Source organism: Phyllobates terribilis, unplaced genomic scaffold (assembly GCF_046119375.1).
Source record: "Phyllobates terribilis strain yellow unplaced genomic scaffold, ASM4611937v1 Scaffold_5__5_contigs__length_657084704, whole genome shotgun sequence".
NCBI classification, from domain to species: Eukaryota; Metazoa; Chordata; class Amphibia; order Anura; family Dendrobatidae; genus Phyllobates; species Phyllobates terribilis.
This window is the reverse complement of record NW_027362765.1, coordinates 404429241-404449920: the sequence shown is the minus strand read 5'-3', so window position 1 is coordinate 404449920 and position 20680 is coordinate 404429241. Positions and strand designations below refer to the sequence as shown.

The 20680-nt window shown below is 45.8% G+C and overlaps 1 protein-coding gene across 2 annotated transcripts in view; it reads right to left on the bottom strand.

The window, feature by feature from the left end:
• MGMT (O-6-methylguanine-DNA methyltransferase) overlaps nucleotides 1-20680 on the bottom strand; it is a 508938-nt gene that overhangs the window by 434173 nt on the left and 54085 nt on the right. Inside the window, exon 3 of one of the 2 annotated variants that reach the window (XM_073685066.1) lies at nucleotides 14813-14904. The exons of the other annotated variant lie outside the window; for it this stretch is intronic. Within the exon in view, the coding sequence (XP_073541167.1) occupies nucleotides 14813-14904 (92 nt within the window). The remainder of the gene's footprint in view (nucleotides 1-14812; nucleotides 14905-20680) is intronic. 2 annotated transcript variants of the gene reach the window in all.

Sequence of the window (20680 nt, the reverse complement as noted above, 5' to 3'; positions counted from 1 at the left end):
CTGATTGGCTCCTTGCACAGTGTACATAGGAAGCGGCCAATCAGTGATGTGGTTGGGGTTATACACAGCTCTGCAATCTGAGCACTGCTACATTTATAACAAATAAAACAGGGATTCTATAAAAACTACATCAAGCAGCCCAGTAAGTGGAATATCGCTGGAATCAGGTAATCTTACCCTATATTGTGTTGCTCACACATTACACAACAACAATCTGCTGACAGATTCCCTTTAAGGCCTCATTCAGACGTCTGTTTTTCAAGGACAGAACACGTATCCCTTATGGTTTATGAAGCTGTTCAGACATCTGTGGGGTTTTGCTCACCAATTGTCTAGAGTAACGGATTAAAATCATCCATACAAGTATACGAGTCTAAAAATCACAGACACCACACAGGTGCCATCCATGGGCAATCCAAGTTCTGTCGTAGAACCATATTGTTATTGGTAGGAGAAGCTTTGCAATTTTTTTTTTTTTGCATACGTGAAAAATGTACACGCTGAATAAACATTGATGAAGATCTGCTCCAAAATGAAAACTGGTTTCACGCAAGACAAAGGTCTGAATGAGGCCACTCCTGGGAAAAATTACAAGCTGACCTCAACTGCACACAACAAGTGAGAATATTAATGGTCAAACCCAACAAGTGATCAACATCTATTACTACTATAGTGTGTGGCCACCTCTCCATTCAGAAGCCAGGGAGGACGGGAGATCAAGAATCCTCCATTGTAGGGAAAGATGCAAGTCCCACTTCTTGTACCTCTACCTATCAGATATTTATGTCCATGGATATAGCTCTCGTGGAACAACCCCTGGATGAGCCATCACTTTATGACTGATTGGGTCCAAACTCAAGTGAATGGGGTGGGCTGCCTTTATACTTAGGATTGTTGGGATGCCAGAGGTCAGATACCTACCTATCAAAATGTGATGACATTTGCTGGTGACCAGCATCACTTTACAATGCCCCTTCAAGTATAATCTACCATACTCCTCTACTACTTATAGGTGGCAGGGAAGGGTGTTGAAGATGTAGAGGGGCTGTAGATAGTGGTTCCTGGTCGATCGAAAGATACAGAGTATCTTTCGATCAACCAGGAACCACTGGTTTCGATCAACCATTGAACACTAAGGGTTCCTTTAAAGGAGCACATAATCGTTAAACGATGAACGATAGGATTGTGACTCATTACCGGCAAACAATGTCAGACAAGTGTTTATACAGGACAAGAATTGTGAATGAAATTGATTGTTCCACTCCTCCTTTTGGTTGGTCTAAGCGTTGAACAAGCAAACAATCTCCATTTACATTACACAATTTTTGAATACTGAACGAGAATTTTTTCACTCACTTAAAGGATTTTATGAACAATGTGGAAACATTTTTGGGCACATCATTAAGTCGTCCAATCCAAATCACTTTACACAATTACCACGTTACTTTTAGAATCTGACGGATTATCGGCCAGTGTAAATGCCTTTTAAATTTCTGTCTTTGACTAAAAAAGTAGTGTCACAAAAGGTAATCTTAATTATTAAATTGTATCTCCGGCTTTACAAAACTGCCGACCACCCTCATCGATAAACCCCTACTGAATTCCAGAACCATTAAGAGCAGTGCCGTGCATCCTTGGCTCCTATCAAAGGGAATCTGCCAGTAGGATCAACCCTCCAAAGATGTCTATATGGGCATGTAGGTCATAGAAAGTGGAATAAAATGATACCTTGATATCTGAGATCCACTGTCTTATTCCCAAGAAATTAATGTTTTTCTTCATGTAAATGAGTTGTTAAGATCTATGGGTGGGACACAGATCTCCCGGAGAATCTGCCCGCAGTGCTTATTATAAATGAAAAGGGGCATTACCAGGGTGAGAAATGTAGATCAGGAGAATAGACTGTCAGTCATTACAGGTCTCACACTGGTAAAACATGTCATTTAAAATAATCTCTGGAGGCAGATTCTCATGGAGATCTATGTTTAGCCTATAGATCTTAACAGATTTTTTACATATTAAGAAAAACGTGGATTACTCTGGAATAAGACATCGGACCACAGATATCAATGTAACATTTTATTCAACTTTCTATGACCTATATGCCCATATAGACGGCTTCGTAGAGTTGATCCCACTGACAGATTCCCTTTAAGTGAAATCATGCGCATGGAAAGCTAGAGGAACATAAATATATTTTATACAGAATAAAGTTAGCAAAAAATAAAGCATAGAAAGCAAGCATTTTGGCTTATTTTAGAACTCTGCTGAAATAAAATTGTTAGAAGCCAATAGGAACCAAATATGTATGGCTTTTTGCTAAGAACCGGAGTCTGCTTATTCTGGCTTCCAATTGGGGTCTTTAAGGGAGTCTGTAAGAACAAAAATGGCTGTTCAAACCAAGCACTGGCGCTTGGTGCAACAATGGCGCAGCATCTTCCCACTGTGATGCAACTGGATTTGAACCATTGATCCTGTGTTCTGTGGTCGTTGTTTCTTCCGCTGACCCACAGCAGTTACACCTTTTCTTTGGGTGTTTTAATTCTGTTATCTTTGCTTTTGTCGGTTTTGGGTAACAGGTGTTTTTCATTTACTCCATCTGCCCTATCACCTTTCGGGTGCAGCTTTATATACCTTACCCTGCTGGTGATAGTCTTTGTTGGATTCATTCATTTTGCTGTAGTTTATGTTGGCTGCAGTTTGTTTCGTGTGTGATTCCTTTATTGCTTAGGAAATTGATACTCTACTCATTCAGGGTAAGCCGCCGAGTGGGGGCGCCATTCCGTTATTTTAGGGTGCCAACATCCGAGGTCAGGCAGGGACAGACCAGGGTCAGAGAAGGGCTTTTTCCTAGTCTAAACAGGGATCTGTCAGGTTCAGGTATTTGTCCCCGTGGTTTTTACGCTACTTGTGTGAATGCGCTTTAGCAGTTATAACACCCACCTTGTGTTCCATCTAACCCCGTCCACCTCTGCCTTTTGATAAGGCTGGGCTGTCAATCAAGGAAGAAGGGGGCAGAGATATAAGAAAAACAAGTGGGTGGGAAGGTGTGCTTGGTTTTAAATAGTCATTTTCTGCTGACAGACTCTCTTTAACTCCATAACTCCACTCAGGAACACTCTCGACGACAACATGTCAAAAGTGAAAAAAAGCTAAAAAAAAAAGTTAGCAAAGTTGTTCTTGCTGCTCATGTAATACACAACACAAGTTCGGGCTGCACTTACAAGAAGCCTTTCAATCTTAGTCCATGTAACAATAAATTTCCTTCCATGCTGCATTTAATTAACATAACTTAAAACCACTTTACAAATGTTTCTTTTCCTAGTCTTACCCAGAAGCCGAGTGTCAAGTGCAACAAATGTGAAAAGTATAATCAATGTTTGAACTTTTTAAGCGGAAGGCGTCAAGTGGAAAAGTATTGACGTACCAAGACACTTGTGTACCAAAAGAGGAAAAAAAAAATCTCCATCTTCAAATCCCTTCACAACAAGCAGCCGGAGCTTTGTGAGGAATAACATTACCATCACTCAGAGATGAATTTGAAATTTCACTAAAAAGATATAGACATGTAGTACATAAATAAATTCAATGCAATGAATACTAGCCACTTTTGATTTCCCCAAACTTCTGCGGAATAAAGTACAGTCTTATATCTTTCTGCTCAGACTCCACTTTTCCTCACCAGAGGATTCTTCCTCCAATGCTAGAGGCTCGATGGTCATTGCTCAATATATTCATTATTGCGCTGCCACCTCGCCTGGAAATGATACACTGTAAACTGAGGTGCCATTAACAAGAGTCTACATAGACAGGTGGAACGGACCTGAAACTTCACTGTTTAAGGTACAAAACATTGACAAGAATCAAGAAAGTCATCTGTTTTTCTCTTATTTATAACAAACTAAAAGAATTTTACTTTTTTTCCAGCATTATCTTGGATGCATCTTCTTTCAGATTCCAGTAAAAAAAAAAAAAAGAATTTCTGGGATCTGTCATATTTATATCCTGAAATATCATATCAGTGGAAGTTAGGATCCGTACCAAACTCTAAAACATAGCAGCCCTTGTGATTCATAGATTGGAGATTTCGGCTTTTTTTTTTGGGCTATGCTGTCTGACACTCCACTGACTGTAAATTAATCATGAGGTTTCAGAATAAATGTTATAATAAAATATTGAATATTTTTTTATCTAAACAAGTCTGTGTGGAATAATTAATGAATATTTCATGATAGCGGCATTTTTACCCTTTGCAGGCTCTCTCTCTCTCTAATGTTTAGTTGTCTCTGAGCTAGTGAGTGGAGACTGGCTGCTATGATGCTCTCATAAACAACACATAAACATGAGGAATTTCTGTTCTCCTGTCTCTATGCTCAGAAGCAGCAACGGATAAGACATTAAACAGCGGTACTGAGATGTGTAGCTGTGAATCCAGCACGGACGTAAAAAAAATTTCCTAGAAGCTGCAGCTGGAAATGCAAGGTCTCTCACTGTGCTGAGTGCTCCTTAATCCTCCTCTTCCCATCGACTTCAAAACATAGCGCAGAATTATAGAAATGTTTCCTTTCTTCCAATAACCGTGCCACACATGTCCACAGACTAATCAATTATGCTAATCTGGAGCCCCAAATACAACCTGTGCAAGGCAACAATGTTTTTCTAATTCTGTATCAAGCCATTAATATATTAAATATATATATATTTTTTAATATATATAATATATAATAAATATATATATCAATACATCAAAACATAAAAAATGCCTGTTACTAGATAAATCGCTACCAGATCCAATGTTGATACTAGTTAATGGGCATATGGAAATTGTTAAAGGGATTTTCTCAACATCATAAATGATTAAAATAACAAAGGGTTTGTTATTATTACAAGCAACTTTCCAATTTACTTGTTATAAAAAAATCTTCCCCATTTTAAATGACAGAGGAACTTTGAATTTTATTATTTACCGCTTTGCATAAATTACAAGCCAACTTTGCAGTTTATCAATGGTGGCCGGTTTCCTCGGCAAGAAGTGTGACATTTACAAGCTCTATCCCATAAAGTTTGTAACCGCTGATCTGAAGCAGGCCAGATTGGTGGATCTATCCAGTTTAATGGAGCAACTGATACAAACTGTCAATTATTCAAGAGTGGCCACTGGCAAGCGGGAAGTCAAGAGGCTGGGGAGCAGTGCACTCCTGAAGATTGAACGTGATACAACCCCTTAAAAGTGGTTGTCTTAGATTAGAAAAATTGTTCTCTTTAAAAACAGCACTACCCATGTTGGTATGGGGTGTATAGTATAGCAGCTAAGCCATTTTCACCTCAATGGAACTGAGCTGCAACACCACAAACAACCTGCAGACTGGTATTAATCTGTTGTGGGAAGAAAGCAGCCATGTTTTCCTAATCCTGGCCAATCTCACTTTTAAAGAAGCATTCCCATCAAATTTTTTATACTCTTAATATATTGCAGTCATCATGTTCTATGGCACTGTGCACTTACAATTGCTCATTTTGCCTTTATACCCATCTCCACTTTTCTCTGCTCTATGTAGAAACATGAAGTCTCTTTTCCTGGCATGAGTCATCCTCCTCTTCAACTCCTGTCCCAGCTGCTCTGCTACTTCTCCCTGGCAGGGACTTTTGCAGTGATGACTCATGCAGGGAAAACAGACTTCCTGTTTCTACATAGAGCTTAGAAGGATTCAGCTAGTCAGTTTTTAATCACGTGATGTCATAGACCTAATGGAAAAGAGAAGAATTAACCCATTAGACGGGCAAAAGACGGATTTTGGTAAGACCTTACCTGTAAAATCCTTTTCAGCGAAGGAAGGAAGTGAGACACAGATCCATTACTAGTGGGTAGGCGGAACCCCACAGGATAGTTCACCTCAGATTAGAAAAAGTGACGACCGGCCCCTCCAGCTTAGGCTCTTCCTACTCCCATGATTCTCCAGTCCGTACACAAGCTAAGGAAGAGCAGATAACACCAGCAGAGCAACACAACCTCTTCTGAAAACTCAGAAAAAATGAGAGAACAGGTTATGCATATAGTAGAAGAAACCACACAGTCCCAGGTACTACTCACTGGACCTGACAACTGCGATGAGCTGGCAATGCTGGAACAGAGCCTTTGCGCGCCAACCCCAGACCAGATGACCGCCATCAGAGAGGGGTCGCGCCGCATCTGAAAAACTATAATAAACTTCTGCCCTGGGAGGGTGCTGTGTCTCACTTCCTTCCTTCGCTGAAAAGGATTTTACAGGTAAGGTCTTACCAAAATCCGTCTTTCAGCAGCAGAAGGGAAGGATGGGAAACACAGAATCATTACTAGTGGGACGTCCCAAATCAGTCCAGAACTTAAGGGTGGGAAACAGTGGCAGAATCGCCAACACCCCAACAACTTAGATAAACGCGCAACCAGCGCTAAACTCAAGTTAAAGAGATAATCTAAACCACCGCAGCCTGCAGGACCCTACGTCCTAGGGCCGCATCAGCGGAAGCACTGACGTCCACCTTATAAAATTTTGTAAAAGTGTGAACGGAGCGCCAGGTAGCTGCCCGGCAGAGTTGAGCTGCCGAGGCCCCTTGGTGAAAGGCCCACGACGACCCCACAGCTCTAGTGGAGTGAGCTCGAACCTTAATAGGGCAAGGCTCGCCTCTGAGCCGGTACGCCTCTAGGATAGCCGACCGTATCCACCGAGCTATAGTGTCTTTGGAAGCCCGCTGACCAAGCCGACGACCAGCAGGAATCACAAAAAGAGAGACAGACTTCCGAAACCCTTGCGTGATTGAAAGATAAAACTTCAAAGCTCGCACTAAATCCAACGAGTGCAAGGCCCGCTCCTTTGAATTCCTCGGTTCTGGACAGAGTGAGGGCAACACGATGTCCTGATTAACATGGAAACGTGACACCACTTTAGGCAGAAAGTCACAACGGGTGCGAAGCACCACACGATCCGAGTGGAATTCCAGAAAAGGGGGCGAGCAAGACAGTGCCGCCAATTCAGAAACCCTTCTCAAAGAGGTGACCGCCACCAGAAAGGCCACCTTCCAAGAAAGCAAAAAAAGTGTAGCAGAATCCATAGGCTCAAAAGGTCTGAGTTGAAGAGCCTCCAAGACCAGATTAAGCCGCCAAGGAGCCACAAACTTCTTCCGAGGCGGAAACTGACGCGTTACCCCGCGAAAAAAGGAACGCACATCCCTGTGCGAGGCAATAGCCTTCCGAAAAAGCAAGGATAGAGCAGATACCTGACCCCGCAAGGTACTGACTGCCAGACCCTTGTCCAATCCATATTGCAGGAAGGCCAATAAGTTGGGAATGGAAAAAACCCTCGGGTTTCTTGAAGATCCAGAACACCACGAAAAGAAGGCCTCCCAAGTTTTGTGATAAACTCTAGTCGTAGCAGGCCCTCTGGCCGCTCGCAGAGTGGCAATGACCTCGGCTGAAAACCCTTGACGGGTCAAGATTTCGGTCTCAAGAGCCACGCCGTCAAAGGAAGAGACTTCAGGCCCGGATGACGAATGGGTCCTTGGGTTAACAAGTCCGGGCGAAGAGGTAGTGGAAACGGAGGTGCTGACAGAAGCGACACCAGCGTTGAAAACCACGCCCTCCTCGGCCAATCTGGCGCCACCAAAATTGCCGAGATTCGCTCGAGTTTGATCCGTTTGATCACCAGAGGTAGTAAAGATACCGGTGGAAATAAGTAGATCAGCTCGAACTGGTCCCACGGGGCTACTAGAGCATCCACTGCCACGGCCTCCGGGTCCTTGTACCTGGACATGAACATCGGAATCCTGGCGTTCAGCCTGGATGCCATCAAATCCACTTCGGGAGTTCCCCAACGGGAGCACAGCAGTGCAAACACTTCCGGATGAAGACTCCATTCTCCCGGATCCACTTGCTCGCGACTGAGAAAATCCGCTGTGATATTCCGCACTCCTGGAATGTGAATCGCGGAGATGACTGGAACCCTGGACTCGGCCCATAACATGATCCGAGAGACCTCCATCATGAGTCTGGAACTCCTCGTCCCGCCTTGATGGTTGATATATGCGACCGCTGTCGCATTGTCCGTCTGAACTCGGACTGGCAGACTGCTCAAAGGGACCGTCCAATGGCGGAGGCAGAGAAAAATCGCCCTCAACTCCAGGATATTGATCGGCAGAGAAGACTCTTCTGACGACCAGACTCCCTGAATCCAGAGATCGTTCCAAACTCCCCCCAGCCCGTCAAGCTGGCATCGGTGGTTATGACCGACCACCGTGGAAGGAGGAAAGATTTCCCCAGGGATAACACCTCCGGATGTAACCACCATCCGAGAGACTCTCGCACCCTGCGGGAGATAATGACACTGCGATCCAGCGAAGCCGGCGATCGATCCCAACGGGTCAGAATGAGATCTTGGAGACCCCTGGAATGAAATTGAGCAAACGGTACCACCTCCATTGTCGCCACCATCAGACCCAGAAGGCGCATACACCTTCGAAGGGACATTGCTGTCGTCGACCTCATGGCTTGAACCTGGTGACGAAGGTTCGCTTGTTTGTCCGGAGGCAGGGACACCACTGCCCGTACCGTGTCGAAATGCATTCCCAGGAACAGGATTGACTGTGACGGCTCCAGAGATGACTTCTTCCAATTGACCAGCCACCCGAAGTCTTCCAGGTGCTGAAGGGATAGATCGCGAGCTGTCACCGCCTCCTCCGCTGTGGATGACACTATCAACAGGTTGTCCAGGTAGGGAAGAATCGTAACCCCTTGTCTTCGGAGAATCGCCATAAGTGGCGCCAGAATTTTTGTAAAAACCCTGGGCGCCGAGGCCAACCCGAACGGCAGGGCCACAAACTGATAATGAGCCTGACCTATGGCAAAACGCAGGAAGCGCTGGTGGGCCCTTCCAATGGGGACATGCAAATAGGCGTCGCGGATGTCGATTGACACCAAAAAATCGTACTGTGACAGGGCCGCCACAACAGAGCGAAGAGATCTTCCGGGTCCGGACATGAAGATTCAACTCTTTGAGATTCAGAATGGGGCGAAACTTGTCCTCCTTTTTGGGAACCACAAAGAGGTTGGAGTAAAACCCCCTTCCCCGGTCCTCCGGTGGAACCGTAACCACTACGCCGTTCTGCAGAAGAGAATCGACCTCCCGCAGCAGTGCAGCTGCCAGCTTGGGCTCGGACGGGATGCGAGAGTGGCAAAACCTGTCTGGGGGTCGAGAATGAAACGCTATGAAATAGCCTGCCAACATAACCCGCGTTACCCAGGCGTCCGATACGTGGAATGCCCAAGTCGACCCGAATTGGAGTAGACGACCCCCCCACCCGGGAACCCTCGGGTGAGCACCTGGCGTCAGTCCGCCTTAGCGGGCTTTTTGTCAGTTTCCCGTTTGTCTTGACGGAAATTCTGTTTCCTGGGGGTACAGGATTTTTGAGAGGTCTTCTTTCCAGAAGACGAGGGACGACCCGATCCCCAAGAGGGCTGACCGAACCGTCCCGTGGGCCGAAAGGACCGACCACCACCGACACTAGACTTGCCAGACGTAGACGCCACTGCTCTCCGCTGCGGCAAAGCCGTATCCTTTGCTTTGGCCTTAGCAATCAGCTCCGTGAGGTCAGAACCAAAAAGCTGACCGCCCTTGTACGCCAGACTCAGCAAACCTTGCTTGGATACAGCGTCTCCAGTCCACTGCTTAAGCAACAGCGCTCTTCTGACTGTGACGGCCGAGAATTGCGCTCTGGACAGAACCGAAGTAGTATCCAGAACTGCGTCTCTGCCATATCGGGCCGCCTCTTCCAACAACTGGATGAGCCTTTCTACCTCCGATAACGGGGTCCCATCTTGCCACGCCGTCCGTAGCTGATCCAACCACCGCAGAGACGCCTCACCAGCACACATGGCTCCTAAAGACGCTCGGAATCCATGACCCGCGGCCTCGTAGATGGATTTCGCCGCTAACTCTGTCTTTCTGTCTAGCGGATCCTGCAGACTCGCCTTCCCTTTAACAGGAAGCAGAGAAGATTTGCTCAGCTGAGATAAAGGAACGTCCACCTCAGGAGAGGCAACCCAATTAGCGACCGTCTCCGTGGAGCAGGGGTACAGAGCATCAAAAATCCGTGTCCCCTGAAAACGCTTATCCGGACACAGGCGTTCTTTCTCCACCGCCTCGCTAAGCTCATCGAGTGATGGCAGAGTCGACCGAGTCCGACGCGACTCCTGAAACAGCCGGGTCGACTTACCAGGGCGTCTCGATACCTCATCAGGCAACTGTAACGCCTCTCTCATAGCCACAATAAAGGCATCCACGCAGCCAAAAAGCGAAGCAGAGCGCCCCTGCCGATCCTCTTCGTCAGAATCGGAGATCTTCCCAGCAGAGCTTGTCGGAGTTTCTGAGGCCTCAGTCTCGCTGTGCGGAGGGGACAGTACCGGCCTGTGGCGCTTCTTGCCACGAGAAGTCTGTTTGGATTTAGCTGATACCCAATGACCTAGAAGGCCAGACAGGCTATCAATGGAGCGAGTGAGCGCCTCCACTTTAACATCACTGAGCCCCCCGACCAGCGTTAAACTTGACGCCGTCGAGGACTCCTGCGTGTCAGATACGCGAGACAGATCCTGAAGCGGACCTGGGAGGCGGTCCGCGCCTTCTGGACCCTGATCCGACATGCCCTCACACAGAAATTTGAAAGGCCGAATAACCCCTTAAAGGTGTGGTCAGTAACTAGGACAGAGTGATCCCGTACCACAGCCTGTTCTTCCCAGGGGAAACCAAGCGCAGAAGGGTTACAGCTCCTCTAGGAGAGAAAGCTACCCCAGCTGCAAGGTTTAAGGGTTAACTGCCTTCGAGGGGTTAATGCTGCAGACTGCGGACAACCTCTGCTTTTTTAAAAGAGGTGTGCGAGCCCCAGAAATACCTCAGCTGAGAGGTAACAGCGGCAGGTACAGCACAGTCTGACTACCTTAACAGGGTTGCAGAGAGGTGCCCACCGCGCATGAAGAAGCCGGAAGAGGAAGGGGCGGGAACCGCTCCGGCGCGCGCTTAGAGCGCTTCCTGCCCGCGAAAGACAGGCAGCCGAGGGGACGCGAGGCCACGCCCCCCGCCGCATTTCAAAAAAGCGCGCGGCTTCTCCATCCTCCACTCCCGCTCGTCTGACACCTCACTGCAGGGATTCCACCTGCGGATAAAAAGAAAAAAACAGCAGTCACCGCATTGATTAAAGTAACGGCGGCTGCCGCAGCAGCCGCTGAAGGACTCATACATACTGAGCACTTACCCAGCTGAGCGCCACAGGGACCCCCAGGGATGTGTGGCGCCGTGGCCCTTAGCTTCCCCCACGGCGGAGCGCGCAGGGACCCCACAGGCGCGGTTTGCGTCTCCGCCAGGAAGCACCCTGTATCCCCCGGGGCCGGCAGGGTTCTGCGGGGACCGCCTTAGGGGGTACGCAGATCCGCCAGGGGAGGGGTGGGGGTCCCAGCAGCGCTGAGACCCCCTGAGACCTCTAGACCACAGGGGGTCCAGGTCTCCGGGATAAAAAAATAAAAAAATCTTCTGAGGAGCTGCAAAGGCAGCGACTATCCTCTGCGACCTCAAATTTTAGACTGGAGAATCATGGGAGTAGGAGGAGCCTAAGCTGGAGGGGCCGGTCGGCACTTTTTATAAATCTGAGGTGAACTATCCTGTGGGGCTCCGCCTACCCTCTAGTAATGATCATGTGTCTCCCTTCCTTCCCTTCTGCTGCTGAAATAAGTAATTGTAAGTACTGTTATTTTGCAGATTATAAGGCGCAACGGATTAAAAGACGCACCCTAAATTTTGGGGAGGAAAATGGCAAAGCATTGTTTTAATAAAATGGTGGTACATTTTATGATCTACTTTTACAATAGCTTACATGGGGGGCAGCGGCAGTGGAGCGGGGTCCCAGGTGGCAAAGTCACTGCTGCAGGAAGCTGGCGGTGGAGGCGGCAGGAGATGCTGCGGACCCCAGGCTGGTAGGAGGTGGTGTTCGGCGGAGGTAGGAGTGGGGCGATGCTGCGGGCCCCAGGCCGGTAGGAGGTGGTGTTCGGCAGAGGTAGGAGTGGGGCGATGCTGTGGGCCCAGGCTGGTAGGAGGTGGTGTTCAGCAGAGGTAGAAGTGGGGCGATGCTACAGGCCCAAGGCTGGTAAGAGGTGGTGTTCAGAGGAGGAAGGAGTGGAGCGATGCTGCGGGCCCAGGCTGGTAGGAGGTGGTGTTCAGCGGTGGTAGGAGTGGGGCGATGCTGCGTGCTCAGACCGGTAGGAGGTGGTGTTTGGCGGAGGTAGGAGTGGGGCGATGTAGCTTGCCCAGGCCAGTAGGAGGTGGTGTTCAGCGGAGGTAGGAGTGGGGTGATGCTGCGGACCCAGGCTGGTAGGAGGTGGTGCTCGGCAGTAGTAGGAGTGGGGCGATGCTACGGGCCCAGGCTGGTAGGAGGTGGTGTTCGGCGGTGGTAGAAGTGGGGCGATGTTGCGGGCCCAGGCCGGTAGGAGGTGGTGTTCAGCGGAGGTATGAGTGGGGCGATGCTGCGGACCCAGGCTGGTAGGAGGTGGTGTTCGGCGGTGGTAGGAGTGGGGCGATGCTGCAGGCCCAGGCTGGTAGGAGGTGATGTTCAGCGGAGGCAGGAGTGGGGCGATGCTCATGCTGCGGGCCCAGGCTGGTAGGAGGTGGTGTTTGGCAGAGGTAGGAGTGGGGCGATGCTGCGGGCCCAGTCTGATAGGAGGTGGTGTTCGACGGAGGTAGGAGTGGGGCGATGCTGCGGGCCCAGGCTGGTAAGAGGTGGTGTTGGGAGGAAGTAGGAGTGGGGCGATGCTGCAGGCCCAGGCTGGTAGGAGGTGGTGTTCGGCGGTGCGGGGCATTCACCGACAACATTTTGTGAAAGCCCAGAGCTCCCACATGTGCAATTCAGATCTCGGCAGCCGAAATTTTGGGAGACGAGATCTCGGTGGCAAGATCTCAATCTGCACATGCGCCACCTACGGCGGTCATTTTCCTGAAGACCACCGCATCCAAAAGCATGGAAAGTGCGGGGGCTCCAGGTTTTCACAAACACCCCCTCCTACCAGCCTGGGCCCACAGCATCGCTTCACTCCTACCACCGCTGCCAGAAGTTTCCTGCAGCAGCAATCCTGGGATCCCGCACCACCGCAGGTGGTAAGCTACATTCGGATTATAAGACGCACCAAAATTTTGGGGAAAAAAAGCACGTCTTATAATTCGAAAAATACAGTACACAGTGCTATATAATATGATGACTGCAATATATTAAGATGGAAGTGCTTGTTTAAGAAAGCAACAGGTCCTACAATTATTTATGTAAACCGTAGTAAACATCCCGGAAAAAAAAAAAAAAAACCCACACATAAAAACGATTTCTAGTCTTAAAAATGAAAAAAATATAAAATAGCTTACTCTCCCTTTCTTCCGGTTTTATTAGTCACTTATTGTGCATTAGAAAGTAGATTTTCACATGGCGAAGAATTCCTAATATTGAGCATTTTTTGCTTCTGTACTCAGCAACTTAACTTTTATATTCATCTTACAGTAAATTTACTGCGTATGCTTTTTTGATTTTTGCGCTAAAGCAATGTTCACGACGGCACCTGGGCCACTTTTTTTTTTTTCCCCGAGCTTTGCTTTTTAAAGCAGTGAGAAAGTAGAAGAAAATTTCTATGTATGTAAAATAAAAAAAATAAAAAAACGACAGCGCTAATTAAATTCAATTGGCGCCTTTACATTTAAAAGGAAATATGAAGATGTTAAAATTAGGACTGTCCGCGCTTAAATCGCGCATTAACTTTATGCAAATACCTTCATTAGAAGTGTTTCTTGATGAGAAAAATGGTAAACTCCACCTTTGCAAGTTCGTCTTTCCCTTTTAACAATGACAAACTTAAGATGTCAAACTGTTCACAGGTATTAATATTCATCAGGAACACATAAGGTATGTGCACAGTCGGAGGAACCCACAGCTTTAACTTTCCGGCGAGAGTAAACCAGAGCCGGCACATATAAATTCATCTCTCATTAGACTGTTAAATGCTATGTGTAAAATTGGAACACCACTGTTTGCCAACAGAATTAAGTCCTCCTTGTCATTAATAACGAATGAGTATCAAAAGGTTTTCATTGCGGAAGATTTATTGGGGTGGGAATTTCACAATGATTTATGGCATAATGTTTTATAGAGAAGAGCCTCATTTTCTAGGCGTGCTCTTGTGACTTTCAGGATTCATGTGCCTCGGTGGCAATCTGCTCCAATAAAAGGACTAAGGTTCTCTCAATTATGCACACAACCTATAGTCGGATCATTATGGAGATTCTGATTCTAGGCTAAAATAATTAGACAAGATGGTCTCACGCTAAAAGCATAAAGCCTGCTGCGATAGCTGGCAAATTAGTTGGAAGGATAAAAAGGGAGATTTCTTCGTCCAAGTGAAAGGAATAGTTAGAAATTGACTGGTACAATCTAATAATATAACGCAAAACATCAAAATTACACTAGTATCCAGGTACAATAGAAAAAATACGTTAAAAAGTAAATATACGATAGGTGTGATCACTGTTGGGATCCCCATAGTTCACGAGAACAGAGGGTCAAATGAGCATGCTCAATTCAAGGTCAATAGGAGTGGTGGTTGCACAAGCTCACTACAGCTCCATTCACAAGAAAACTTGACCACCGCATTCTCTTCTCAGTCTAAACAACCAGATTCCCAGCAAATAAATATTTATCATCTATCCTGTGGAATGGGAAATTGAGGGGGTTGTTTAAAAGGGGGAAAAACAGCTTCACTTACTTCCGCATCGGGAGGAAAGCGGGGCTGGTGATGAATATCTACAGATGTCTGCCAAGTTGCGTGCACGAGTGCTCTGGTGATAAGTAATAAGTCTGGAAGAGAGGGCATTATCAGTGCGCATTATAAGGCGATAACCACACAGTGACAGTGCGCTCCCTCTCTGGCTCTGATAACCTGGCCAGCAGGAAAAGCAGAGACCAGCCCTATCTATGAAAGTGACGTCGGATTCGGGGATGGGTCTGATCTCTGCTTTTCCTGCTCGCCAAGTTATCAGAGCCAGAGAGGGAGTGCACTGTCACTGTGCGTTAATAATATTACACAGTTACAAGATCCTTCTGAGAATTTATCGGAATTGACTAGTGATGCATGCTCAGTAGAGCAGGGACAAGACCACCTCTTGAAACGGACATCACCGATGACCCTTCCTTTCAGGGTGGAGACAGTGTGGAAGTGACTGCAGCCTCTCCCCCCATGATGATGTCTCATTTGAATATCCCAGAATACACTGGGTATTCGCAAACGAAATGTCATCGAACAGGAAATTGGTTAAAAAAAGTACTTGGAGGGAACGGTAGAGAATTTTCAATTAAAGTATATTAGAAAACCAATTAAATTATTACATTAAATAGCTAGATATTTAGGATTAAATCAGCATTCGTTTTGGATCACCAATTTAAACATTTATGTGTCTGTAACCTTCATATCAAGGGTCTCCACATAAGCAGAACAAGTGTGCATGGCTTTCGTTATTCAGATTTATGGTCGCTAAGGAAGAAACCATCTACACCAATTTTGGAGATAAGTGTGAGACCAGCATCTCTCAGATACTTATGGCAGAGCCCATGGACAGAATAGAAATTGCTATGGTGGGAAAACCCCACTATTAACAAGAACGGCTCCCTCTGATTCCACACAGATTTCCACCCATATTACACTCATAAAACTGCATCAAAAGCGGGTAAACATACAAACTTCATGCCGATGTTACTGGGGCTGGTGATGGATATCTACAGATATCTGATGGGTCACGTGCACGAGTGCTCTGGTGAGAAGTAATGAGCCTGGAAGAAAGCACACTGTCAGTGTGCATTATAAGGAGATAACCATACAGTGACAGTGCGCTCCCTCTCTGGCTCTGATAACCCGGCCAGCAAGAAAAGCAGAGACCAGCCCTGTCCCCGAAAGTGACATCGGTTTCGGGGACAGGGCTGATCTCTGCTTTTCCTGGTCGCCATAGAAATTACTATGGTGGGAAAAAACCCCTATTAAGAAGGACTAAAGGCTCCCTATGATTCAACACAGATTTCCACCCATATTACACTCATAAAACTGCATCAAATCCGGGCAAACATACAGACTCCATGCCAATGTTATAGCTAACCTAGGACCGCAGTGCTGAAAAGTAAGAATACATCCGTTTAGATTTCTAAAACTTGATATCTTGTAGATAAACTTTAATATTACTAAGTAAATGAATAAAAAAATAAAAAAAACTTTACATTTCTGCCACAAATAAAGTAAATCCAATAAATTAGGACCATAAGTCAAAATCCCCATTCCGGGATGAATTCTGAACTCGGTAATCATTTTATTAGACAGTTATCAAGCAACGGGACACTAAAAAGGTTAATATGAAATGACAGCCTGATGGATGTAACAACAAATAGCGCAGTCCACCGTCCCGTTCAAGCAGAACTATGACAAATTGCTAACTTAAGCCACCAGTGAACTGAAAAACATTTCCACTCATAAGAATTGCCCAGCCAGGGCGTTGGGTTAGAACGGCTCGGTGAGCTAAAGATCTGGGGTCATTATAGAGAACACCTGAAAAACAGATAGCGAGGCATGGTCAGAGATCAGGTATGTGATGCAAGAAGAAAGGACCAAGAACATGTGTATGAACACAACAAAGGGCAGTACGGTTATAGCTTGATCATCCGGCGTGCCCAGAACCAGGGTCTGGAGATGTGCGTTTTAAGCAGGGATGGCCCAAAAAAGGTGAAAGACAAACTAAAGAGCATTTTTCATTTTTGTGCAAATTTGATGAACCATGAGCATCACTGAATAGCATGAGACAAAAAAAAGAAAAGCGACTTAAAAAACCCCGCAAATGATAAAAAGGCAGCTAATTATTTTTCTTTGAACATTTACTTCTAGATTTAGCAACAAATCCTGAATAAAAAGCTTTATTTACAGGGCTCCTTTATAAGGGTTTACCACAGGTAACCCTATCTGTGCGCTGCATGTAATAAAATAGGAGGAATGGAGTGGGAAAATATTCAGTAGAACTTGTAATTTTTTTGATTTACATTCCTGCACTTACAATGCTTAGGAGTCCAGGGGGCGGTCCTAGTTAGTGACTGACAGCCATCTACATATGCATAGGCATGCACAAAAGGCAACCTACATAGGATCACCCACTGGAGTTATCCTACATAGGATCCCCCACTGGATTTATCCTACATAGGATCCCCCACTGGATTTATCCTACATAGGATCCCCCACTGGATTTATCCTACATTGGACCTCCCACTGGATTAATCCTACATTGGACCTCCCACTGGATTAATCCTACATTGGACCTCCCACTGGATTAATCCTACATTGGACCTCCATTGGATTAATCATACATTGGACCTCCCACTGGATTAATCCTACATTGGACCTACCACTGGATTAATCCTACATTGGACCTCCCAATGGATTATCGTACATTTGACCTCCCACTGGATTATTCCTACATTACACCTCCCACTGGATTAATCCTACATTGGACCTCCCACTGGATCAATGCTACATTGGACCTCCCACTGAATTAATCCTACATTGGACCTCCCAATGGATTAACGTACATTCAACCTCCCACTGGATTATTCCTACATTGGACCTTCCACTGGATCAATCCTACATTGGACCTCCCACTGGATTAATCCTACATTGGACCTCCCAATGGATTAACGTACATTCGACCTCCCACTGGATTATTCCTACATTGGACCTCCCACTGGATCAATCCTACATTCGACCTCCCACTGGATTAATCCTACATAGGACCACCCACTGGATTAATCCAACATAGGACCACCCACTGGATTAATCAACATTGAAATACCTGGGATGTGAATGAATCTGAACATCTCCCCCTGCTATGAAACAGGAAGCTTAATGATCAAACCCCAATCTTAATGGGGCTGTCTGGTACTTTAATATGGATTACCTATCCTTAGGAGAAGTCATCAATACCAGATCGGTGAGGTTGCGACACCCAGGATCTCCACCGATCAGCTGTTCCCAGTGCCGGTCGGATGTGCTTGGTTGCGAAGTGGAACAGCACAGCTCCATCAACTGTATAGTGGCCGCAGCAGGATACTGAAGATCTACTCCCCGTCATTCAAATAGGGGCAGATGTGCAGTACCCGGCCATGGCCACTATACATTTCACGGAGCTCCACAACTGATCATATTCGATTGCCACCGATATCGGGAACAGTTGATCTGTGGGGGGTGCTGAGTATCGCACTCTCAGCGATCTGGTATGCTGTATGCCCTAAATGGGGCTTCTTTTTGTGGGAGTTCTCCCCAAAACATGCCCTTTCCATTGTATTTTCACATTGAGATTTAGGTCTGTATTAGTTGGATTAAAGAGGTTTTCCAGTTTTGGAAAACCCGTGTCCCTCAGGTACCATGTGTTTGTAGAAAAAAAAAAACTAATTGGGCAATACATACCTTCCCCTGGTCCAGCACGGAGTCTCCGCCGCTGCCTCTGATGTCATTTTCTGCAGCAATGACATCCAGTCAACACCGCTGCAACCAATCAGTGAGTGAGCACAGCGGCTTAGATAATTGTGCGGTCAACTCAAGCAGAGTTGCTGAGCTCACCGATTGGTTGCAGGGCTGTCGACATGACGTCAGTACTGCAGACAATAATAGACACTGGGAGTAGTGACTAAGACTCTGCACCGGACCCGGGGAGGGTGAGTAAAGCTCATTTAGTTTGTTTTTGTTTTTTTAAACCAACTGCATTTGGCGGATCGGTGTTTTCCTTCATCTAGTGATACAAGGTTATCCCCTTAGGTTGCTTTCATGCAGTCAGACAGAGTGAATTTTACAGTCCATTTTTTTTTACCATAATATGCGCACGGTGGCTCAGTGGTTAGAACTGCAGCCTTGCAGTGATGGGGTCCTGGGATCAAATCCCACCAAGGACAACATCGGCAAGGAGTTTGTATGTTCTCCCCGTGTTTGTGTGGGTTTCCTCCAGGTTCTCCGGTTGGTTTCCTCCCACACTCCAAACACAAACTGATAGGGAATTTAGATTGTGAGCTCCAATGGGGACAGAGATGGTGATGTCTGTAAAGCGCTGTGGAATTAATGGCGCTATATATGTGAGTAAAATTAAAATAAAATAAAATTAATTTTTTATGTCCCTAAAATAAATGTGTGAGCTTTACAGCAAATCCGTGCTAATTTAATTAAGTAGCCGGGAAGAAAAAACAATTACGCTGCAACTCGTACCCTTCAGTCTATCTGGTTTTGTTTTGTTTTGTTTGTTTTTTTACTTGCTGTTTGGGTTTTTGCTTTTTTAATATATTATGAGAATTAATCTTTATCCAGGACCAAGCACTTTTTGCAGATTTTTTTTCTTCCTAGCACTTCATATCCTAGAGGTGTCCTTTGAAAAATAAATCATATTATCACAGAATCTGTAGGGTGCCTTTTTTGCCACTTATCAAAATAACTGTGAAAAAGGATTCTCAAGGTATTTTACCGGGACACATTATGAGAATGCCGTGTCTCAGGGCAGATTGAGCCGACATTAGCACTGCTCACAGACACACTAACTAGAAAAAGAGAGAGCTTTCTAATATATAGTTATTGTAAACTCCCATACATATTTATGAGTTCAATGCTTTTGAAAAGCAGCTCAACAGGTCATGCATTTTTTTTTGGTCTCCGGTATATAATCAAAAAGCATTATTATTAAAATGAAAATCACACAACGGCATTATTACAAAGTCTGCCTCCAGAAACGAGCACCGCCACATAACAGGAGTTTGCCTATCCATTATAGATTGTTTGCAGTTTGTGGATATTTGTAATGTAAAAAAAATCTACATGGGAAATAGAAATATTGGTTAATGTAACACTGAAAAGACGTTTATGCAGTTTGCCAACCTCTGAAGGCTGCACTAAAGCATTCTGCTAGAAAAAAAAAAAGTTACTTACTTAAAGGGAACCTGTCAGCAGGTCAAAAACGTGGCCAGCATTTGCCCTCATTTTATTCCCGCTTCTCCCTCCCCCCCACTATTTAATATTTATTAAAATCAGCCAGCCAATCAGTTCCAGACATATACTCCTTTTTATTCAGTACCAGTTTTTGGAGGCTTTATAAGGGGATGTTGCTTGCAGCGTTCCTTGGGGGCGTGGTAGACTGCTCTAAATTGTTACCTTGAGAAGAACGCCCCTTTGGTAAAGACTATAAAAATTTGCACAAAGAAGAAAAAAGGCCATACTGTAAATTAAAAAAAAAATTAAATACTCAGGGGAGCAGCAAGAATAAGATAAAAGCAAAAACTGACCACTTCTGACCTAACGATAGGTTCTCTTTAAAGGGAATCTGTCACTTGATTCATGCTGCAAGAACCACAGTGTTGAGGCCCACCAGGTGAGGTGGATCCTCTAAGCCATACGTGTCAAACTCGGGCCCGTGGGCTAAATCTCACCAGCAGGGTCGTTTTATCCAACCACCACCCCTATGTGGGGCCATTATTCTGTATGGAGGACTACGTGGTGCCCATAATACTGTATGGAGGACTATGTGAGGCCCATTATACTGTATGAAGTACTGTGGGGCCCATTATACTGTAT